This window comes from Trichogramma pretiosum, unplaced genomic scaffold, assembly GCF_000599845.2.
Source record: "Trichogramma pretiosum strain Unisexual culture from Peru unplaced genomic scaffold, Tpre_2.0 scaffold64, whole genome shotgun sequence".
In the NCBI taxonomy this organism is placed as follows: domain Eukaryota; kingdom Metazoa; phylum Arthropoda; class Insecta; order Hymenoptera; family Trichogrammatidae; genus Trichogramma; species Trichogramma pretiosum.
In genome coordinates, this window is record NW_019641692.1 from 236,423 (window position 1) to 255,382 (window position 18,960).

Below are 18,960 nucleotides of genomic sequence, written 5' to 3' on the forward strand. Positions count from 1 at the left end.
TGCTAGGTCAGATACATAGCGTGAAAACGTGTACATATATATACGTTTAGACACTCATACTCGCACATTCGTATCGTACATATGTACGTGCGTCTCGAGCTTCATATGTGTGCACGTATGTATGCAGTTGAGTGCACTTTTGGTCCTTGTTCACGTATTATTCCATGAACTGGCAACAGCTACGGCCTTTTAAAACACTTTTGCGCTGACTACACATTTTTTTTGCCATTGTTATTGCTCTTAGCAATCTTGCCTCCTTTTTTTGTTTTTGCTTTCGTTGTTGTTGTTATTATCATTTTATGATTAATGCCATTATGATTTTTCAATATGACAAAATGTACAAACACAGGAAAATGATCGGCCATTGTTTATGATATATGTACAGATACACATACACATAATTATATTTATTTAAACATCCACGTACGTACACGTAGGTTTGTCAATGTCCTTGCAGCTATTACTGAGAATGCTGCCTCAGAGTAAACTTGAAACATTGGAATTCCTTTTTCAATTTCAGGCCAAGATAAATAGATATATAGATATTTTAATTACTGTTGCCTTAGATATTGCCATGATTGGAACTTTGACCAGCTCTTTAACATTTCTGTTTCAATTTAAGATTACATATATATTTATAGATAGGTCGTATAGTCTTGGCAAGTTGAATAAATATTGAGGCAATGTCTCTGAGTAATGCATTGGAAAATTTTTGTCTTACTGCAGCGGGGGTCACCATAAGACTTGTCTGAATTAATATTTTTGCAAAGATGCTATTCTTGTATAAAACCTGATTTTCGTGTATTATTAAACGAGTCATTGACACAATTATTATATTGATGATATAGATGATGAATAAAGTTAATGCTCAGCTTGTACAAATCAAAACAAACTTTTAAAGATGAAACATGATATTATGCTAATGTAGGCCATACGTACGAAAGAATATTAAATTATTATTATAATGTATATATTGTATTAATTATGAAATTTTTAATTTCAGACAAATCCTTGTAAACATCCCATAATATTCATGAGAGATGTGGAGTTCGAACATCTGCAATCTCTCCTGGAGTTTATGTATGCTGGGGAAGTCAACATCTCACAAGCAGAATTACCAACATTTCTGCGAACTGCAGAGTCTCTTCAAATTCGCGGTCTTACAGACTCTCAAGGCAATCAGCACAACGAAAAGGTAATTGTATATATTTATAAATATCATTTAGAGATTTTAGATAAGATTGTCAATTCTTTTTCAACAGTTACAAAACGCAGCTGTCGGTATATATCTATCAATAATTCCTTTGTGACAGTTGCAAACATAATTTTTCCATTGTTATTTGATAAACGTGGTTCTAATTTATTATTGATTTTTACAGTATTCGAGGACAAATAATATCAATGCCTCGAACGGTCGTGGAACAATGTCGCCAAATTTCGATGATGATCGCAGTAGAACGCCGCCGCCGTCAAGTCCTCCACCTTTAAAAAGGCTGTGTAAAAGAAGTGATTCACCTCAGAACTCTAGTCCAGCACCTGCTGTACCAACATGTGCCACTAATACACCTCGCTCTCGAACGCTTATTGAACCTCAAGTTCAGCTTGACTGTTTTAAAGATATTGATGTTGTTGAGGTATTAAATCTGACATTTCTATTGTACATTTAGTGGACTTCAATTTTGTTGGGTGGAACGCCTGGATTTCATATACTTATACACGTTCCATCATTCTGTTTTACCCGACAGAACTAATGTCCTCTTAGTGCATGCACTTGGAAAGATTATTTGATAGATCATTAAAATTCATTAAATTTTCAGCCAAAAGTTGAACTGCCAGAATATGGAAGTGATGATGAAAAACAAGATCTCAATGCATTACCTGGAGGTTACCTCACATTGGATGGTGGAATGGAAGTTTTGCCTTCCTATCCACCAACGTATTCTGGTAATGCATTATATTCGAAAAAACTTGTTTCTATACTTTTTTGTATTCATATTTAGTTTTAAATATTATTTTATACTTTCCAAATACTAATAACTTATTTTGCAGGAAGTGGACTTGATGGAGTAATGCCTGGACCATCGCATGGTAATGCTGAGCTAAATCAGGAACAACAGGGTGAGTAATGTGTAGTCATTGTTACATTAGTAGTGCAAGCACCATTACAAACAGCAACAACCTAGCCGTTTACATCATAAGTAATGAATGTGAGTAGTTGAATGAATTCATGAATGAAAGTGATACATGATATACAGTGACAATGAATACAAGGAATGTGTCAAGTATAAGAATGAAAGCTAAAAAAAGTTGAGACAAAGAGAAAAAACATGATTAGGAAGTAAGCAGGAACTGAAACAAAGACAGAAGTTGGTAACCTGATAATTAAAAATGGTAAGCCCGTGAATAGTTTCTCAGGCTTAATGTTAGGAGCTAGGATAGAAAATTTGAAAGAAAAAAAACAAAATGTATTAAAGATTTGATACCCAGAAGTTATTCACTTCTACGGACGCGAGTCCGTTTTTGTACATTGAGTGCAGTTTGCAGCTAGTTTTTTGATCAGCTGTTATGAATGAGAGTCTAACTCATGTTTGACTTTTTGATTTTGCCAAACATAATGGCTTGATGATATTTTTGTACGGATAGACTAAAAACTATTAACAAAAATATACGTTTTATGTGTATATAATCAGTAATACATCCCTTTTTGCTTTCATACATTCATATATTCTGTTAATTCATGCTTCCAATTTATAAAGTGTTAATTTTTTTGTTGATTTAATCCATCAAGCACACAAAAAATTTTCTCATTTCATTACAGAACGATTGCTTTGAAGCATGTTCGTCTGATCAGATTTTTTGGAAAAAATCTCTTTGAAGCTATCGTTCATTTCATCATTATCATCATAATAATCTTATTATCTGCTTTGATCATCTCAAATTTCATGTTGTTTCTATAACATATCAATTAGGTATATCATCTATAGTGCGAATATATATATTTATTCGTCTCATTTCCATTGATTATGCTTTTCTCATCATTCATAAGTATAATCTTCATCTGTACCATAGCATCATACTGTCATTGATCTCAAGTTGTTATTTCTTATTATCACTTACATAATTGTTATAGCTGCAAATAGATGCATCTAGATTTATGACATTTCTTTTGAATTTGAAGATAAATTATATTCACAGATTGGGGACTACTTAAATTATTGTGAAAGTTTAATCATACCAAAGCTTATGCGCAGTATGATTCGGTAAAAAAATTGGCTTTTAAATTCTTGGATAACACTGTGAATGAAGAAAAACACCCAGTTCTTTACTTCATCGTTTTTTGGTCACGAAAAAAATAAAAAATAAGGATATAGCCAGATGATTTTTTAACTTTAGAACTTTTTGCACTTAATCCTTGAATATGTGTACACACAAACACAAATTCCGTAGTTATACCTTCAAATGAGAATGCATAATTAGAAACACCTTTAGTATATGAATACACCTGCCTGTATCCTCAAAATTTATACCGAAAGAAGTAGAGCATGCTTTAAAGGACTTTTCACAATGATCTTCAATTGCAGTGCTGAAGAAATATTCCATACACGAAGCATCAAACTTATTAAAAATTGAAAGTTATATTTTATTATACTTTTTTCATATAGTTACGAAGGAATTTTTCTTTCATGTGTACCACAACTAGAAGATTAGTGTAAATCCTTAAAATTATCATTTTCTGCATAATAAAATAATAATGACGAAAAAACGATGAAATTTGTAAGCCGACAGACAGCAAAAAGCGCTATATTGATAAATTGGGTGTAGTGCTAAATAGGACAACGTAAATTTCGTTCGCTGGTTGTTGCTGTCCTGTGGTGGGTTTTCTTTTTTTTTGTAATATTCAGTAATGCTTTATTCATTAATTTTTTTTATTAAGGCTTTTTTGTCATTTTCATGTTACTTTTTATTTTTAGCTTCACGCTATAAATCATGATAATTTAATGTAATAGCGCATTTTTCTTTCTAATTGCTTCAGAACAGTTTTAAACAGCAAAATTGCGCTGTACGCGAACATTTATTATATCAAAATTTATTATAAAATAAAGAATTTAAAAAAAAAAAAAATTCGCTTACAATCGCTGCATTTATTTATTTTTTTCTACTTTGTGTTTACAATAATCATTAATTCATGTGCTTCAATAATTTTATTTGTAATCGTATTACTATCAATGTGTGTGTCGCCTGCCAAAAAAATGAATAAAAAAAAATTTTAAGAAAAGTAAGATTGAGCCATCGCGATGAGAACGGCAAAAAAAAAACAACAATCAAACCACAATAGGGTGCTCTAGAGCCAAGAATCTCTGTGTGTGTGTTGCAGCTGACCTGCGCAAACTGCACTCGCTGGACCCGCGTCCCTGTCCTGTGTGCAACCGCATGTACAGTAACTTGTCGAACCTGCGGCAGCACATACGCCTGATCCACAACCCCCAGAGTGTTACATGTCCTCTATGTAGCAAGCCGTTCAAGACCAAGCTCTACCTGAAGCGTCACCTCGTCAGCTTTCACGAGATCACCGTTGCCGATCGTCAACGACAAGAAGAGATTTACCATCAGACGAGCGGCGGCGGCACTAGCGGTAATAATAAAACATCAACGTCCTCGACGGCTTCGACCAGCAGCAACAACAACAACGCCTCGTCGCCGTTGCAGCCGTCGCAATTGTCAAACGATGCGAGCGACGACGGCTCGATCATGTTGATGGTGCCGTCGTCTTCGGCGTCGGCGGCGGGGGCCTGCGGCGTGGCAACGACCACCGCGTGCTTGACGGCCACGAGTCCTGCCTCGGTCGCCGGGCCTAATAACAAATTCCAGCCGGCCTCGGCGGCCAGCGACAATTCGGCCTTCGGCATCGAGCTCGGCGAGACGATCAGAGAGGCCAAGGGTGCCGCTTTCGCTGGTACCGGCATGATACAGTTCAACGCGACCACCTTTCACTAATAGCTAATTTTTTTATCTTTACTTTTTTTTTAAAACGCGCGTAAGGGGTTGACGCTGTAGATCTGTTTTGTCGCGCGACGATACTCTCCGTTTTTCTTCGCTTCGATCCTACTCCGAATTACGCGATTCGAGGACTTTTTTCCGTCGTAACTAGTCGATTAGGAACCATAAGCAATGATCAAATGTTATAGACACTGCAGAAACCGAATATATTGCCAGAGGTACAACTTTTACATTTCCCACGTGGAAGTCCATAGTTTATTTTATTACACATAACGAAGCATCGATTATTTCGAGAATGTTTCGACGGAAAAAATTGTAAAGATTTTCGGTGCTGGATCGAAGACGTTAATTGCGCACACATACATACACACTACGTATACAGTTTAAATACACTGACAGCCGGTTGACCTAGAAATTTTACCGCACATGGAAACCTGAGATGTTGTTACTTCATTGAAGCATATTATGCATAGCACTTGTTCATCAATAACATATAGATATATATAAATATATTTATCGCCATAGCCTTGTTGTTTATTGATCATTTTTATTTTGTAACGATGCAAAATATTGTAAAACTCGTAAATACGTATACGAAAGATTGAAGAGAAAAAAAATACATTGAACTAATACTATCTGTACATAAAAAAAAGAAGAAAACAAAGTAATAACGTAACTACAATATTATTGTATAAAACTTGTAGCACAAGAGTGCCTCGACATGGCACGCACCACGTGAGCTAACTTACGTAATGAGAGCCCCTCCGAACACACCGACGTACACACATTCAAACAGAGACACCTGCTACATTGCGCGACGACACATAACTATTGAAAGAAAGAGAGACGCTCGGTTAATTGAGGGTTAACACCAATTTCTTCTTTTTTCGCTGAAAAGTATTCATTAACCCTCGTGAATACTTTCTTTTTTTTTCACTCAAGAATATGTATACCATACACCCGAACGTTTAAACAAGGTACTTATCGACACATGGAGATCGTCGCGCATAAAAAAGATCTACGAGTGATTTGTTTTGTATATTATTGTATTATTTTTTCCTCTTTGACGATCAAGTATTATTAGTTACTATTATGTAGATTCTATTATTTACGATTGTTCTTGCCCAGTATCTGTTTTTGTGATATAGTCGCTGCGCAGTGCCGAAACGACCTGCGTTCGATGATTAATTTATTATTATTAATATTATAATTATTATTATATTGTATATGCGTTTATTATGAATGTTTTTCTACGATGTACGACTACAACGGAGAGTCAAAAAGCTTTATTAGGTTATAACATTTGTATTTGTTGCGTTAAACTCGTTGTATTAATTAGTGATTATCAGCGATTTTGTTTTAGACGATTATGTTTTAACATGAATGCGCAATGAGTAATTTTAGCCAGAGATAAACTTTTTTGATAAGGAGAAGCGTGAGGTGTATTTTAAGAAATTCACAAAACTTTGATAACAACAAAAGGCTGACTGAGAGAAAAAATTGGAGTCAATGCGACACGATGATAAATTGCGCGTTCATGAGAGTAAATTTTGTTTTTAAGGATTTCGCGTTAAACTGAATGTAATACGAATGATATAAAGGGTGGTATCAGTCGATGGTATTGACGATACAGAAATAAACGTCGTCGAATTGATAAAAGATCGTTGTAAGTCGCTGAGACAACGATGGTGATGATGAATAAGAGGAGAGTGAGTCGCAGGATAAACGACGTACGTGCGTGTGATGTACTTAGGATTAAGGAAAAAAATTTGGAAAAGAGCGTAGAATCTTTCCGAGAGTCTAGTTTTTGCTCGTGTATTGATGAGATCATCCCGTGCCTGTTCGTCGTGCGCTAGCACAATTGTAAACTATGAAAGAGAAACGTGCACGTGATAGAAAATATTGAGAAACAAAAATTAAGGGACTGCACGATAAAAAAGACTAAACTGAAAAGCGCGCACGATGAACACGAGGAAGTTTTTACAAAAAAAGGGAGATAAAAAAGTAATGATGAAAACGACGGTGGAGCGGCCACCCCACCTCGTACCGTTTCTTAATAATATGAAATAATAATTAGTAACTTCTCTGCAACACACAAGCCCGGATATAATAGTAATAAACAAGACTTGTTGTTTTATTTGATGCTATACAGTGTTACACAGATACTACAGATGTTTACAATCAATATTATATTCTTACAGAGGATTATATTTACTTTAAAAAATGAAAACAGAGCGACCATCGGAGCTTTGGCGGTCGCACTGTGCAATTGAATCACACATAAAAAAAAATAATAATTGAATAGGCTCGTAAAACGTGAGATGATGATGCGTGATGATGAAAGCAGTATATTTTTCAAACTGATTAATAGGTAAAACTCGCGAGTGCAGATGAGAGAGCGCTTAAGTCTGCAACAAATATTTAATGAAGAAAAAAAGAGTAAAAAAGAGAATGATGAAACTTTTTTAAAAATACAGCCAATATAATTGCAGTGCTCAACAGAGTGATAATATTTATTAATTGGTAATCGCATGACGACGATGACGAGTGAATGAAAGCGAGAAAGATGCCGTTACTGTCATATAAAAAGAAAGAAAGAATGTAAAAGTAACGAAACCGTGATTTGCAACCACAGTGCAGCAGATTTTTTAATTAGGGAAACAAATGAAATAGATAAAAGAAAAGTTATTACGATTAAGAGAACACAACTTTAAGCAAAATAATAATGAAATCGGTGCCGATTTACGCTCGCAGCGTCTTTTCTCCACTTATATAGAGCCGGTTCAATGCTGATCGAACCCCGCATTATGCAATATACACAGAATGTTAAAACCGCGCTTGGTTCCTAATACAGGGTTCTCATGATTTTTTTCATGCATAAATAATATTTAAACAGATCATTCCATGATAGCAAGAAGGCCGGGAGCGACGTGCGGCATTTATTATATGAGTGCTCATGCATGCACACAGACTCAGGCGCAGGTGCTGAAACGTTATCGTGCCAGCGCCGCTGCGCGATGATAATTTATTTTTATTCGAGAAAATACGGGCTTTGTTGCAATAGTCGAGACGAGTCTTTGGACTCGTTGGATTGATACAAATAAATGTGTGCGGCCTGTTGCGAGACGATCGTTGTTGTTAATATTCTACAAATTTTTTCGTTGATCCGCGGTACGATCCTCGCCTGCAACCATAGACACGATATTTTATCATACAACTGCAAATCATTGCTGCTCTACAATAATAATATACGTAATATAACTCAACGTCGAGTATCTCCGGCTCGTCGCAAATATTAAGCATAAATGTACAATGTACAGATAATCAAATAGAAGGCTAAACTTTATTTTGTGCAATATTATATAAATCATAAGAAGGCCCAGTGCAGCCAGTTGAACTGCCTGCACGCTTCACTTGATAACGATAGTTTTTTATTATACATATAATCGGCGAGGATCGCGCTCGGAAATATTTTAACGAAACTTACAGACACATTCAGTTTGATACTGAATAAAATATCAAAATAAATAGCAAACTTACAGTAGTTATCTACTGTTTTCAATAGTAACACAATTATTAATTTGAAATAGCTGCTTTTTCTTATCATACCAAGAAAGCTTGAGTTGAAGTTTGAGGAAAGACAAGATCGAAAACGCTCAGACGCACACGCATCGTGTAAATACTTATACTCAAATACTGTAATATGCACTGTTATTTGCGAGCTCGGGCGAATTATTATCCTCTTAACCAGCAGTTGCTCTCGATGATTTGTACAATAAATGATACTACATTATTTTTAAAGATTTATACAATAATAATTGAAACAATGTTTCCACACAGGCTATAATTTTTTATCACATTATATATTGAACCATAGGCATCTAACGATTGGTTAGTGTTCACTGAAGCAAACAAACTTGTATATATATCAACTGTTAAATTCGAGAGTACGGCCGGAAGGAAAAACTCGAACGAGCTCGCATGCTTTACTGAAAAAAACTATACAAAGTGTATATTGTTTACAGAAAAACGGTTATTATTTTATATACAGCATGTAAAATAGTTGAATTAACGAAAAAAAATGACACGTCCTCCTCCCGGCTAATGAATAATAGTGATTTAATTGACGACATGATAAATGTGCCTCGTTACCACGTAAAGAAAACAAAATAAATAGAGTAGCTCGTATGATGATGATGATGATGATGATGATATAAAGTGCAGTGATCCGTTGCCTTACTTCGGCAGCGACTTTTACGAAGTACATTATTAATATACAATATCGATGGATTTGTTTTCATGCAGATTTTATTGTAAACAGATTATTGTAATAGAAGTATTTTATTAACGAAATAGGATATGTATATATATCACGAGAATATATATATGTATGCTAATACAGCTCCCTCCACACAACCCCCTATGTCTCAAAGTCGATCAGCATAGATCCGAATATATCTGCGTTGCGAAAAATACGCTGCGAGCGTCGCGAAGCCGTAATTTTAACAATAGCCATAGTACCAAGCAGTACAACTCAGGATTTCTTACATATATTTTACAGTTGACAATAGTTCCGTAATTCGCGTTTAAATACAAAGAACCACCGCAACAATCGATTCCTCTACAACCCATTTCCTTATACGTCCTGTTTGCCCCTTTTTGCCCTCTAATCTTGGCCCATCGATTAATCACGTTTTGAAGCAATCGATTAAATGTTACTTTTGTGCGTTTTTCTCTACTTAATCTATACGATTTTTCTGTAAATGACAAAAATAATAATAAAGTAGGGAAAAACGCCTCAGATTTCATAGTTCGTCTTTGCATGAAACGCTGTTGATCGATGCTCCAATTAACGGGAATATCCGACCTTCTCTAACCGCGTTATAATAAACTAAATACATGCAACAAGAAAAATTGATTCTCTTACACATCTGTCAAAAAGTATTTTTTTTTTAACTTAAGAATTTTTTTGTAATACATGTATAGAAGCTTTATCCCGTTCAATTTATACACGCATTCTCAAGTAATCACGATTAAAACCCTTTTTTATGTAATTAACAATAGACAAATGCGTCCGGTCGGATAGTAGTATTTTATAATTGAGCCGTGATAGCGATTTCACATCACCGCGGATTTTATTATTAATAAATAGACAAATCGATACTCATTAGGTTTGACGAAAGCGAAAGCGACAACCAACAAAAATCGATTTTTGTAATTAAATACGAATTGATAATTAATAATTAAACCACACAATTTCATATACATAAGAATACACTTGTACACGCAAACACACCCACACATTAAAACAAAGGAATCTAAGTTGTATTATAATGAAACAAAATAATAGATAAAATGTGTGCACAACGCACACAACACACATACTTAAACAAGGATACATTTACAACGGCAACAGTTAATTTTTCTGTACACTTGTATATCTGTTACTGCGTTAATATGACGTATGATTAGGGTTAAACGATAAAATAAAACGCCCTAGTTGTATAAAAAACGAGCAATTAAAGAATAATACACTCAGTGTTCTGTTAGTTGATCCCTATTGCAATATAGTGCTATTACAACGACGATGACAAGAACGTCGTTTTTTCGTTTGTTTGTTTTTTACTACACTTTTTTTATAGCGCGACAAAGTTACAAATATTTTTTTTCCTAGATCTGTTGTTACAAATATACGTAAATAAAGGTAAAAAAGTAAAAAATAACGGACAAACAAACAAAGCATAAAACAAAACATTTAATTAAATAAACAATAGTGCGATGGATGCCCAGCGTACAAGTAAAAAAACGTAATTTTTTTCCTGCACAAAACTATACAAGAAATAATAGACTTAGATTAATAAAAAAAGAAACAATGAACAAATAATAAGATAATAATGTTGCATATCATAATTATATTACAAGATTGTTAATAATTGACCGTCGACTGCCAACAACTGGCGTCGACCGATTCAACACACCTCACACACATAGGCAATTAAACTCGACTATGGAGGAATCGTAGTTTTGCCCGAAGTTATTATTTCAAGTTGCATATATAAATAAAAATATATAAATATGTTTACACGTTTTTCTCAACCAAACAGTGCAGTACAAATGTCAATATCAACATATATAATATAATATATTCTCGATTTTACGTTGAACTTATCATTCGTTCGCGGGTCAACCTGTATCCTTCGCGAAATGTTCTATACACTGGATTTTTTTTCTACAATATTTACCTGTCTTCCTGTTTGCTACAAACAATATTTTTCTTGTAATATATATGTAAGATATATATATACATACAGATTCTAACAATGTGCCAATAACTGCTCAGCAATCCGCAATTGCTGCGCTGCCTCATAATATAAACATACATGTACGTATACGTTAAAACACGTTAAAAACTCTGCGTCAATTACAGTTTGCAGAACTCTCCTCTCGTTCGAGCTTTCCTGAAGGATACAGCGACGTGGCGGGTGACATTTTATAATTATACGAAGTTGATCTGAAACTACGATTCCGCAAATCGAGCCCGGTACCTCATTATCCCTCTTAAAGCTCTTTCCTCCCGGAATAGAAGTTGAATAGTTAAGAGCAGAGGCGCGATACGCTCCGATATTCACTCGTGCATAACATTCTCATTATTTCGGCAAAAGAAATAAAATGCGCTAAATTTCCCATGCATACAAACACGAATAGCTTATCACTGATTATACGTAAAAAAATAATGAAGAAGAATAGCGAAAAGCGCGAGCGCGCGTCTTACCCTCGGTAATACAGGCTGGACTTCGCTGGGCATTAAGAATACAAAAAAAACGGTTAACCATAGTTATTGTATCCTACGCAACATAAAAACTTGAACGACAACCAACAGCCTGAGCTTTTAAAAAAGTAAAGCGCGTTATTCGTTAGTAAACTTATGAAACGCGTTTTATGAAGGATAAAAAAAAAGGAAATACACATTATTGCAGACACCCACACTCACACATATTTTACACGAAATAAACACACTCATGCATGTACACGACATAAAAAGTAAATTAATGAAAAAATAAACGCGGAATTTGAATTTTATTTTAGGTCAAAAAATTCATCATGCATACACATTTCCAAGAAGCGCATCTATTTCGTCATAATCTTCTCTCTTACGTGTATTTAAATTTAAATGTTATAAAAATATCATGAACTTGGATCTCTAACGTAGCCTTGAGATACTTTCGCCATGAAAATGATGCACTTCTAATACCACTACTACTGTTACTTATACCACTTACTGCTGCTAAACATACCAATTAATTTCTAATTCTACCTCTTCATTTTTCTCCCTTTTATATAACATTTTAATGCGGTGTTTGAAACTAAATGGTAATATACTAAGCAGGAGCAAACGGTTTTTCTACGCGTCCATTTTTCGAACAGCTGTTCATGTAGTTTTTTTAATCGAAACTATCCAAACTCTCACCGATTATTACAAACTTTCACGTAAAGCATAAATAAGTAGGGTGACGATACCAATAACTAGCCAAGACCTAAGATGTGACTACTTTCATTTAAGTTGAATAAAGTTTTCGACACTTTTCTTAGTGATTAAAACAGTAGCTCTTTTAAATAAAATAATGAAAAAATATTATATTTAGTTGTGTCCGGATATCGGTGGAAAGTATTTTTTCTTTAAACTTATTACCAGCCACACTTTATCTTTAAGTTGTGGTATTTAATTTTTTCTAATTTATTCACGAATTCTGACAATTTTGAAGGTAATAAGAGCTTTTCTTATAAAATTGAAAATTTTATTGATTTTTCTGAATTATATAAGAAAATGTCGGCATACTAGAACATCACTTTTTAATTGAATGATTATTGGTATTGTTACCATATGATGAAAATAACACGGATTTCCATATTTAAACGAAGACCGTAAACGTCGCAACATACATAGCTACAGTTAGAAAATAATTATGATAATAAATTTAAATGTTTAAAGTAAAATTCACGGTGGAAATTATACTCACGAAAAAAATGTGAAACGGAGGCAAAAACGAAACTTTAAAGAAAGAAAATAATATTTAAGTATGACACGGGGCTATAAAAGAAATTTTCGTCGGCTGGTTATTATGAAACAAGAGCCCGAAATTTCGCAATCACACAGTTTGGCGCATCGCGTGTTGAGAATATGAGTCACGCAACTTTTTGTCACTTCCGCTTTCTGGGATACTGTCTTCTGGAACGATGAAGTTTGATTGACGGAGAAAAAAGACGATGATTAAAAAAGAAAATAATAAAGGAAGAAAATAAAAATAAAACGATGTAGACGAGAAAAGTGTTATTGAGGGTTTGACACGGTCGGTGTTGTAAAATTTTGTAAAAAAATAAGAAATTGACAAATTTATAAAATTTATGAAATGTCGAACGAAATTTTGGCAAATATTGTATTATATGAAATTTCGTATTTTGGAACATCCGAAAAAAGCTTTCTGGAAATATTATATAAAAGTAGTTTTTAAAAAAAGGACGCTTGTAAATTTTGTAAAATTCATGCGCGAAAAAAACTATTGTTCGGTTTTTTAATGTTTAGGAGAATAAAAAAAACTATTATAGCGTTTGTACTTTAGGCAATATAAAAAATGTTGTTTCGAACGAAAGACGAGTACCAGTGGTAACACTTTTCTCCGCGAATGAGCGACGACTTGAAACATAACAACTCTAAACTGGATATATCCATGAAAAAAACATCATCAAAAATACATAAAAGAACTTGGAATTAAATGAAAAAGAAAAAACTAAAAAATGATCGGTACGTTCGTTTGTGTCCTGTAAATATGTAAATTAATGATAAGCATTTGTATCCTGCGCAGTAAAAAACTAGGGGTCTTCATCATATAAAAATTAAACAAGAAGATCCCCAAACTCATTAATAAACAAAAAAATTGCTCTTATATAGTCAGACGTAGGAGGTGTTTGAAAGGCCTCACGTTCTTCAAAAGTGCGAGATTTCGTATTGAAAACGTAAAAAAAACGTCCGGTTCGCCTTTATTATGTTGGCGTATTTGACAGAGTCTTATTCGGACAAGGGAGGAGATAGTGAGAGTATATTTTTTTAAAAACGATGAAACGTAGAAAACAACCCTTTTAGGTCTCGTTGTTCGGCAAAAAAGATTTTGAAAAATTTATTGAATAGAAAAAAATTATTAAAAGTTAGCTTTTTGGACTGTTTAAGATAAAAAAAAGACGTTGAGATTGGGAAAAAGTAAAAAATATTCTAGTCATTTTCTTCGACTGATAGAAGTATCGAATAATTTTCTCGTGTCTTCCCAAGTTTTGGACTTTTTAGGCTTTTTTAGCTCACTTATTACTCTTTAAAGTGTCGTCTTGGAATTTACCTTGGGAAAATCTTTGGAAAATTTTCACGCGTGTTACATCGTAAAATACTTATAGCTCGAACATTCCATTAAAATTGAGAGAAAAAAGTAAAAAGGTAATTCAGGACGACCAAGGCAGGCTCATTTTCACTTGAAAACTATAGAAGCGCATTTTTAAATGGCTTATTCAAGAGTGGGTTGATAAGGGATTACGACTGCAGAAAGTCGATTAAAAAAATCTTGACAAAAACGCGAAGAACTTACTTATCGCGGCATACCCTCTTTTAGTACTTATGAGCTTCGGGATCATGCAAATGGATTTGTCCGAATAAGCATTAATTTTTCACATTTACGTATCATATAGTAATAACAAGTGCAAAAAAGTAATAATACGAAATAAGGAATACGTTCTTTTTACCAAAAAATAACAAAAACATATAAGAGCGCGTTACCCTTACCGAGCGATCATATCTAAACGTAAAACGTCTCGGTGAGCGGTACATGATCTTTCAGAGGCTTTTATTTAAAAATAATGCATTTTTCACCGTTTTATGATTCCTCGATTTTTGCTCGGGTTTCTCAAAATTTTGCATAATCATGGCAGAATTACAGCTGCGGAATCAAAATCCCATTTAATGGTCGGTACGTTATTTTTAATGCATTTAATTGCGTTTGATAAAAAATTTTGGGCAATAAAATGAGCTAAAAAGCGCTGACTTCGCATTTTCTTGACGTTTATAAAAAAGTAATATAAGAGATTTCGCGAAAATTTTTAGGTATATTTTGGGAGCAGTGCCGACAAACAAAATTGCATAAATTGTAAATAACAAAATTAATAAAAATTAAATTTAATAGATTTTATGGACAAGAGAAAAAGAAGAATTGTGAACGGTTAGCCTCTTTTGAAAGAATCTAAAAAAAGCATTTAAAAAATATTGAAGTAATGAGTATTAAATTAATTCGCTTTCAAGTAATTAAACTTAATCCATGCTGTATTCTCCCCTAATGTGAAACCAAAATAACCTATATATTCATTGGAATCGTGGCATAACTCCAAAGTAATTTACGTAAGCTTTAGGTAAACACACACATAAACACTTACACCAAATCACATAATAAAACATACACACTTGCCCATACGAATACACACTTCAACACCACGAATTTTCACGTGCAAATAAACTTAAATAATTGATGTAAGGTAAAAAAATGTGTGACGTTTTTAAATTTAAATTTACATGCTATTTATTATTTATCGTTCAATAAACATTAAGCGAGTGAGAAAATTAAATAATACAAAACAGTTGATGCATACTCGTGTAAACTACACACATTCACAAAAATATAATTATATTGATTAACTCCACATTTGTGACACGATATCAACAATTTAATGGAAATGATGGAAAAAATATGATATACGTTTACGAAGGTAATAATCATAATAACGAAAAAAGTATTATTAAAAAAAAAAGAAATATCATGTGGTGTTTTAGCAATTATTCGACAATTATAAGAAATACAAAAAATTCAAGTACTATAGCTGTAAACGTTCTTTAGTAATTTAAGCGCAATCGATACTATTATTATAGTACAACGTAAAATAATGATACCATACGAATTTTGAACGACAAAATATTGGGTTTAAAATGTAGGAATTTTATATTTTTCATGAAATTTAAACTGTAATACACACATACAACACAGTTACAACAAATGGTGCAATAGATTAAATATCGTTTTGGAATACAAGCAAAATAAAAACATCATGAAATTTCCGGATACGATACGACAGAAGTTAAATGAAACACAATTGGGTGTATACAGGGTATACACTCGCAATAAGTAATAATAATTTTAATAATAGTGCAGACGATCGAAGCTTCACAGCTTCGATCCACTCGTCGGCAATTACGACTTGAGTAATTTTTTTTTACTAATATATTTTTTTTTAACTTGTTCGTTTCGACAGGTCATGCCCATAATTTTTAAGGACAAAAAGGTATTACCCTTAAGTATTCTCCGAGTTTAATGAAAAAAAAAATTAATTATAGCAAGATATAATAGCCATTGCGATTTGTGAGACAGACAAAAATCAGGATAAAATCATTAAGAATCGATGAAGGAAAAAGACAAATGATAATTTTTATTTTTATTTTTGAAGTACACAACTTAATTGGTTAAGTTCACAATGTAAACGAAAAAAAAAACACCCACACAACTGCTACAAGTATTTGATAAGTGGTTGAGTTTCGAAGTAAATGAGAAGCACAGCTGCAAAAGTCAAAGGTATTAATATTACACGTGCATACGTGCAAATAAAAACTCGTTAACTTTGTATAATTCAAAAGGGAGAGAAAGAGCAAAGAAGTAGATTGCGTTACAATCGTAGTTTGCCTCGCGTATATATGTTTACCTCACTTAAATATGATTTTTATGTATTTTTTCATCATCCCGTCGAATTAGAGTTCAAACTCATTTTCCTTCAATATACAAACAGTAAATATGCGAGAGAAACAAACGCGCGTCAAATCAAAATAGTTTTACCGTATGTAAGCACGCGCGAGGCAATCTACGAAAGTGCGTAATCTTTCTTTACAAGGCAGCAGACGTGTATAAGCTCGAGCCAATTGAGTTTATTTATCCTACATATAGATCGTGCACATAACTTGTGTTATAACGTTATATATGCGCATTTCCGTCCGTACGTATTTTTTTATTTGTGCCTTTCTCTGTACGAGGCATGATTCTTTCTTTGCTATGCGATTGACATATACAAAGATATTGTGAGCAACGAGAGCGGCTTTTTTCGCACGCAACACAGTCTCGCTTGAGGTGTCTGTGCGTGAGGCCGGCAGGGTTTATACTTGGCTAGCCAATTGCAGCTGTGCTTCAAATTATCGATTGTCGTTCACATTCTTTGGGTTTCAGCCTGAGAAATCGAGTAGGGCAACTAACCCTATGGATTGCTTATTTTAATCATTACTACACTTATTTTATTCCATTTAATATCGTAAAGTATAATTTCAATATATATTAAAAAAAAAAAAACTGTCTAGTGGGATCTCGTCCATCATGTGGATTAGTTAGCCTATCTGTGCAAAGTGTATTTTTATATGCGTGTAGCATAAAACTTGCCTCTACATTACGCATACTATCGCGTGACCTAATTTTCCAAGCTAAAGTTTTCGGTGCATTATTGTCATCCGAAAGTTATAAGACGGTACCAGCAAACGATGATTTGTGAAATAATAAATAACAGAAAACTTGGCGCAATTCTGTGTGAGAGTGAGCTTTTCACCCTCAACTCATATACATACATATGTGCTATTGCAAAGTTTTCATGGATCGTTGGCCGATCAACGCGGGGCCCCTTAACTTCGCTCCTTCGCAGCAAACTTTACGCATAATCGGAATTTTGTATCGGATTTTAAACGAGTTGATAAAGATGCGCTTGCAGTAAGGTACTCGATCTCTCAGCTATAAAAACAAAAAAAAAGCAATGGAGAAAACTTCGAAATTTAAGCCAGATCGTCCATATCCTAATTTTTTTAATTATTCCTTTTTATATACCTGTAAATAGATAAAATATCCAATGGAATTCTGCAAGAAAATTCTGTCCTCTATGCCCTGAGGATGGATAATTGCATTTACTCGCCCCGCTGTGACAGCTGGGCCTACAAAACAAAAACAGTATTTTTCGTTTTGCAGTATTTGTAAATGGATTCGTTATTATATGCCGGTACAGAGCGACAACAAAAACAAATGAAAGAAAGAAAAATGATGATTACCTCGTGGCTCAATTTGTATTATAATTTTGTGTAAACTACACGCTGTGATCAATTTTTCTTTCTTTACAATCGCTTTTGACCAATCGTGTTGTAAATTTGTAGATGTAAAAAATACATGCATTCCCAATAGCTCTGAGCTATTTCCTATGTATTTTTTGCATCTATATTTTAATACCTCGATTCCCCACTGTGAAATACAAATTTCATAAGTATCGGCTCCAAAAAATCATTACGGGGGTGTCACTGCATCAATGCAATTTTCGACCTACGTTGGACCCGAGAGAGGCTCAAAATATTTTGCAATTTACTTTTAATCATTCACGTGAATGCATAATCAAACAGTACTTATTAAATATTCCCACAAGTAATAGTATCAATGATCTAGTAGAAGCAAATTGGGTAAATACATGGCCACAGGATAGACGTAATTGTAATGGAAGGCAAATCGCTGCCTGCTATCCCTCTTCAAGCGTTGATCGCACACATTCGCACGAGAAAATACCGTAAACAGCCTCTCTCACTCGCGCAGGTCGTTAATTCATCTTTGCCCCGGCGAGCCCACCTTGACTCACAGTACGTATAGAGTATTAACAAAGACAACGCGGCAGCCATATACACCCCCGTGATTGCGTAATCCATTTTCCTCATTAAAATCATTCCCACCGAAACTCCCTTTTTAGCCTCATATACGTATACACATATAATACACACAGTCACAATCATGCACACGAAATACACGGTATGTCCGATGCATCGCGCATATTTTACACCCAGTACGCGTCGTTGCGTCGTTATTTACGATAAAT

The 18,960-nt window shown here is 34.0% G+C and overlaps 1 protein-coding gene across 3 annotated transcripts in view; it reads left to right on the top strand.

Moving 5' to 3' along the window:
- Positions 1–18,960, top strand: part of LOC106656191 (broad-complex core protein isoforms 1/2/3/4/5-like) — a 47,475-nt gene that overhangs the window by 5,734 nt on the left and 22,781 nt on the right. For 2 of the 3 annotated variants that reach the window (XM_014376908.2, XM_014376907.2), the window contains exons 3-7: positions 1,004–1,195; positions 1,380–1,634; positions 1,818–1,944; positions 2,050–2,118; positions 4,376–5,556. In XM_014376908.2, the coding sequence (XP_014232394.1) occupies positions 1,004–1,195; positions 1,380–1,634; positions 1,818–1,944; positions 2,050–2,118; positions 4,376–4,995 (1,263 nt within the window). In that variant the 3' untranslated portion in view covers positions 4,996–5,556. Of the gene's footprint in view, positions 1–1,003; positions 1,196–1,379; positions 1,635–1,817; positions 1,945–2,049; positions 2,119–4,375; positions 5,557–18,960 lie in introns of those variants that run through there. The other variant, XM_014376909.2, reaches the window with a different exon arrangement.